We start from the raw sequence: 6,000 nt of genomic DNA, 5'->3' as shown, positions 1-6,000 counted from the left end.
ACCCTGACTGATACAAACTATTAGAAAAGTGGTACTCACTTTTCACTGGGGCACTAAACCAAAAGAAAGTAAATTTGGAAGTGCCGGAGGTCATCTTGAGAGGTCAGCCTACCTAAGAGGAGAGCTGAGACAGAAGAGAGATCCCTGACACATTTAAGCACCTAGATCTAGCTGCGCATGAAGCCAAATCTATCCCCTGGACTTTTTAGTTATCTGGGCCAATAAATTTCTCCCTCCCTCCCCTTCCTTCCTTCCTTCCTTCCTTCCTTCCTTCCTTCCTTCCTTCCTTCCACTTAAGGCATATCGTGTTTCATTTCTGTTGTTTACAACCAAAAGAGTCCTGACTAATCCAAATCTCCTCGTCCTCCTGTGCAGCGTTGGTGGTATAGTGGTGAGGATAGCTGCCTTCCAAATCTCCTCATCCCCACCCCCAGACCAGATGCCCCACTCCACAGGCACTGAACAACCAAGACCAACCACCTCCTGCTGAAAACTTTAATGAAATCAATAAGTTAATAAGTTAACAAAGTGAGGTACTTGCATATCCGAGAACCGGGTTGGTGGGGAACCTTGATGGTGGAAGCAGGAAGGGCTTCTTCCCAAGTCTCCTTTGGTCATAGGGTAATCCCATTCTCCTGCCCCTCTCCACAGCTCTGTCTCTCAGGGGGCGGAGGTGTGGCTCTCTGGGGACAGTGCAGTGCAGGTGAGGTGAGCCAGGATAGGCTCCATCCAGGGCATGACGGTCACATGCAGAGGGCATGTGGGGGCAGAGGCTGGGCACCGTGGGGCTGAGCAAGATCCAACCCCAGCCCTGGCGCTGGTGCATGCAGGTCCCCAGTCATGAGATGCAGGCAGCTGGGCCTGAGACCCTTATTCCCTGGTGCCCCACAAAGGGTCACCATTGGTCCACTACCCATCACCCTCCTGCCACCTGCACTGGCTTTGCAGAAGAGGGACAAAGGGTTAGGGATACCAAAGAGGTGCTGGGGGCCTGGAGTGGATGGAGGCTTATGCAGTATGGGGGCTGCCAACTGAAGTGAAAAGTGGAGTATGGAAGGAGGGGAAACAGTGCATATGAGCGCCGTATGCACTTGGTTCCTGACAAATGGTACTCGCTAGATGCCTTATTATTCTCTCTGGGAGTGAGTTAGAGTAACTAGGAAGAGGGCAAGCCTAGATGGAAGTGGGCCTGATAACCACCCTGCGGAAGGGCCTTTGGTCTTTCCAGTGCTGTCCAGGCCCCAGAGGCCTAGGCCTGAGTTGTGCTGTGGGGGCGCTAAGGAGGGCCCTCGGGGGCAGGCAGAGGCAGCAGTTAGGGCTCCTGGACCTGTGAGGAGTAGATCTTCTTGAGAAAGGGGAGCTGGTAAAGTTCTGGAGACCTGGAGTCACGTCAGAGCTCCCTCTCCTGCCTGGACGTAGTTGGTAGGAGTGGACATTGCCCTGCAAGGCCAGTCCACTGGCCTCAGCTGCAGAGGCCCAGGAAAAGCGGAGTGGCTCTGTGCTCAAGTCTCCAAGTGTGGGTGACTGTGTGTGTCAGCGCGAGTGTGAGAGACTTCCTGCATGTCTGGGGCAACTGTAGGGACATGTTTGTGTGACGGTTGGGAGCATTGTCTACGGGAGGTTGGGGGGAGAACACAGAAACTTGTGCTGTCAAAGGTGTCTAGGGCCAGAGGGGAGTGAACATTGGCAGGAAGAGGGAGCCCCTGGGAGGGGACACCTGCAAATGGGAAGAAAGGCCCAGACACTGCCCTTTGGGAGGCAAGGGAGAAAGAGGCCCCATGCTGGGAGGTGAGCAGTTGATAAGCCAAAGAACAGGGATGGGGGTCATAGCCAAGCAGCCTGAGACCAGCTACTGCTGGGGGCCCATCTCCCAGTGGGGGAGGGGCAGAGGGACCCCATGGGGGTCCCCAAAGTTGCATATTTAACATAGTTTGCATATATGGTGCCCACCTGCCTTGCGGCAGGGTCCTGTGCTTGTGGGTACCTGTATGGGCACCGTGGGCCCACCCCCAAGTGGGGCGGGGACTTGGCCGGAAGGCTTCCCTGCTCTGTCCAAAGGGCAGGCCAAAGACCTCACCTTGCATAGCTGGAAGCTGAGTCAGGGCCCAGGGCCCCAGCGCCCCGCTCCCACTCCCGGAGCAGTGCCCCTGCCCGGCGGGCCGTGTCGGGCCTTGATGGAACGGGCAGGGCACTGGGGGGCCCAGAGGCCGCAGGACAGCCGTCGCTGCTGCCCTCCGTGCGGCCTGGCATCTCACGCTCCTGAGGTGGGGCGGGTCGCTGGCACCCACATCGGGTATCTCGCCCACCCAGGCAGCTCAATACTGCGTGTGGCCTCTCTCCCCACGAGGGAGCGAGTTCAAGTAAGAGAGGAGTCCGGAGGCCTCAGAGGGCGGGTCCGAGCGCCAGGCCGAGGGGCTGGCCGTGTGCTACCCCGCCCTTGAGAAGCCCCTCAGTCCATGTTGGTGCTGACCGAGCGGGAGATGCTGAGCGTCTGTGCGGAGACGGAGATGTCCTCGTGGTCCACAGGGCTGTGGTAGTCGGAGGTGATGTCGGGGTCGAAGAGCGGCACTTGCACGGTGCCCAGGCTGGCCGAGGTGCCAGAGCGCAGGCAACGCGAGTAGAAGCCCAACAGCAGGTCCAGCTTGTGCTCGATGGACTGCACCTGGGGGCGGGGCGCGGCTGGAAGCGGGGCCTGGCCGGGACTGGAGGCGGGACTTGGGGGGCGGGACGCGGCTGGGAGGCGGGGCTTTCCCGGGGAGGGTCACATGTGGGAGACGCGGCTCCTCCGGGAGGGGGTGCGACAGGAAAGGCGGAGCTTGGCCGGAGGGCGGAACGAAGCTGGGAACCTGGGCTTTATTCCCCGCCCCGCCCCCCACGAACGAAATTTAGTTGTGATTGGTTGGGATAGTCCGGGTGATCGACAGAGACAAGTGAGGAGGGGGTCAAATGAAGTAGGTGGGACTTCGACGGGCTTATCTGAGACGCTAGCAACCTAGGGCGGGGTTTGGCTGGAGAGGGTGGGGTTATCGGGGTCTTTTAGCAGGAGTGGGCGGGCCTCCTGGGAGGCGGGGCTTATCTGTGGGGCGGGGTCGGTCGGGCAGGGGATGCCTGCCCCGCGGGTACTCTGGGCTGCTCTGAGAAACGCACCCTCCCCTTGGGCTTGACCCGGGGGCCTTCCAGAGCTTCTCGGTCGACGACTAGCTCCACCACACCAGCGAAACTACCTCCGACACTCACCTGCTTCTCCACCTTGACCACGCGTCCCATCATACTGATTTCATCCACCGCCTCCGTGTCGCAGGGCCCTTTGTCGACCTTCTCCCGGGACTTCCGGTCCCCGGGGCCCCGGCCGACAATCTGGTCCACCCTGTGGGGAAAGGGAACTGTCAAAGGGCCCAGGCACTCGCCACAACTCTCTCCTACAAGAATTTGAGTTTGCCTGCTGAAAGGGGAGAGAGACATCCTGCAAGGTGGGAGCAGGCAATCTGAGGGAGGGGCCAGTTTGATCTGCCAAATGGAGGCCGAGTTAAACGGAGGTACCCGGCCGCTGCTTTGAGGGTTTTCCAAACAGGAGAGCAAAGGCACCACACGCAAGCATGACAAGTAAAACAGCTGCCTGATGGGAGGGCAGGCAGGCAACGGTGGGCTGGGTAGAGGGAGAGACAAAAGTGGGAATGTGAGTTATAAGGGGGACAAGGCTGGAACTGGATGCACGTTATTTTTCTACTCCTCTATATAGCAAAATTCTTGAAAGCGTTATCTCTACCCTCTATCTTCAGTTTCTCTCCTCCCTTCCTCTCCAAAACCTCCCCAATCAGGCTTTCATTCCCACCATTTCACCAAAACTACTGTTGTCAAGTTCCCAAATGACCTCCACGTTGTTAAATTTGATTCTCATTATACTTGACCTGTTAGCAGTGTTCAGCACAACTGATCACCCCTTCTTCCTGCATGTTCTTCATCTGGACTCCCAAACATCAGCCTCGCCCAGTTCTCCTCCTACCTCACTCACCGCTCCTTCTCAGTCTCCTTTGCTGGTTCCTCCTTTATCTCCACAATCTCTAAACATTGCAGGACCCAAGGCTCATTCCTGGGACTTCTTTATTTCTATTTACTCTCACTCGCTAACTGATGTCTTCAGTTCCAGATTTTCAATTCCTCTATACACTGTTGACACCAAATCTGTATCTCCAGCCTACACCTCTCCTCCAAACTCCACACTCCTCTACCAGATCAACACTCCATTTAGATGTCTGATGGACATCACAAGCCCAACATGTCCCAACTTTCCTGATCAAAACTTGCTCCACTCAGGCTTCCCTGGTGGCGCAGTAGTTGAGAGGCCACCTGCCGATGCAGGGGACATGGGTTCGTGCCCCGGTCCGGGAAGATCCCACATGCCGCGGAGCGGCTGGGCCCGTGAGCCATGGCCGCTGAGCCTGCGCGTCCGTCCGGAGCCTGTGCTCCGCAACAGTGAGAGGCCCGCATACCGCAAAAAAACAAACAAAAAAAACTTGCTCCCCTCATTGACCTCCCGCATGTCAATAAACAGCAACTTTTTTCCTCTTGCTGAAGCCAAAACCTTAGCTTTATCCTTGATTCTCTCCCTCTCTCTCTTTTTCTCTTACACTCCTTCCAAAAACCCTGTCAGCTCTACCTTCAAAATATATCGAGAATATGACCATTTCTCCCCACCTCAACTGCTGCCACCTGGTCCAAGTCCCCAGCATCTCTTGCCTGGATGTCTGAAGTAGCTCCCTCACTGGTCTCCCTGCTTCCACCCCAGCCCCTTATAGGCCATTCTCAACACAGCATCCAGGGTGATCCTTTTAAAATATACCTCAGATTTCATCAGTCCTTTGCTCAAGGCCCTCCAACGCTTGCATCTTACTCTGATGAACGCCAACATCTTTGCAGTGGCCTACATGGCTTTATATAGTCTAAGTGCCATTAGCTTTCTAACCTCATCTCCTGCTTCCCTCATGCTAGGACAGGCGCACTGGCCTGCTTGCTGTTCCTAAATCATCACCCCAGGCACCTGCCCATCTCAAACCCTTTGCACCTGCTGTTCCCTCTGGAAACTATTTAAACAACAACCATGGGACTGTTTGCCTCACCTTCAACTTTTTTTTTCCTCAAATGTCACCTTCTCGCCTATTTAAAAACCACAAATCCCAACACCCTAACCCTTATTTTTCTCCTTAGCCTTTATTATCATCTGACATATTCTAGTTTCACTTACTATCATCTGTTCTCCTTCAGCTGGCATGAAAGCTCCATGAGGGAGGAGCCATTTGCTTTCTACCATATCCCCACTGTCTGGTAAGTAACAAATAAATACCCAATAACTATTTCTTGAGAGAACAAATGAATGGGCAGTGAGAATGCAAGCCACAAGAGGAAAAGGGAGAGTTGTAGGTGATTGGGGTCTTGACGTGAGAATCTACCTAGACGCTGGGTGGAGAGAAGAGGTGCTGGAGGATTCCAGGGGCAAGAGGTGAGCAGCGTTGAGGACAATTTGCCTATTCCCTTAGGAGATGGGAAGTCACTGATTATCTTAAGCCTGTTACTTCAGGACGAGAAAACAGTCATCTAAAGACGTTCCCGCGGCAAGCAGGTCAGTAGGGTTCGCAGGGAGGACCTGCGGCTTGGCGTTTCCTCAGGTTCAACAACAGGTGCGGGCTCTGGCTGCAGAGCGCTGCAGGCCAGAAACTCCAGCTCCCGCAGCGGCGCCTAGGGGGCGCTCGGGGCTCCGTTCGGGCGCCGGCAGAGAGGCTCCAGCGGACCTCGTGCGGGGGTTGGTGCCGCGGCCGCCCTGCCCCCCTCCCCCTTTGGAGGCCGGCTCACCCACCGGGCCTGCAGACTCTTGATCCGGCCCAGCATGTCCAGGTGCCCTGCTGAGTACTGCTCGATGACGTCCTTCACGTCGTATGGTCGTAGCGTCTCCTTGAATTTCCTTTTGGCTACCAGGAACTTCAGGATCCTGTCGGGGGAGGGGGT

At 56.0% G+C, this 6,000-nt stretch overlaps 1 protein-coding gene across 2 annotated transcripts in view; it reads right to left on the bottom strand.

The window, feature by feature from the left end:
* Positions 1-2,449: 2,449 nt before the first annotated feature.
* The window catches only part of KCNQ4 (potassium voltage-gated channel subfamily Q member 4), a 54,230-nt gene continuing 50,679 nt past the window's right edge, over positions 2,450-6,000 (bottom strand). For both annotated transcript variants that reach the window (XM_065898339.1, XM_065898345.1), the window contains 3 exons: positions 5,852-5,983; positions 3,238-3,367; positions 2,450-2,662 (listed from right to left, as the gene is read on the bottom strand). In XM_065898339.1, coding sequence (XP_065754411.1) covers positions 2,450-2,662; positions 3,238-3,367; positions 5,852-5,983 — 475 coding nt within the window. The remainder of the gene's footprint in view (positions 2,663-3,237; positions 3,368-5,851; positions 5,984-6,000) is intronic.

The sequence above is a fragment of the Phocoena phocoena genome, chromosome 1 (assembly GCF_963924675.1).
Source record: "Phocoena phocoena chromosome 1, mPhoPho1.1, whole genome shotgun sequence".
In the NCBI taxonomy this organism is placed as follows: domain Eukaryota; kingdom Metazoa; phylum Chordata; class Mammalia; order Artiodactyla; family Phocoenidae; genus Phocoena; species Phocoena phocoena.
This window is presented reverse-complemented; position numbering and strand designations above follow the sequence as displayed.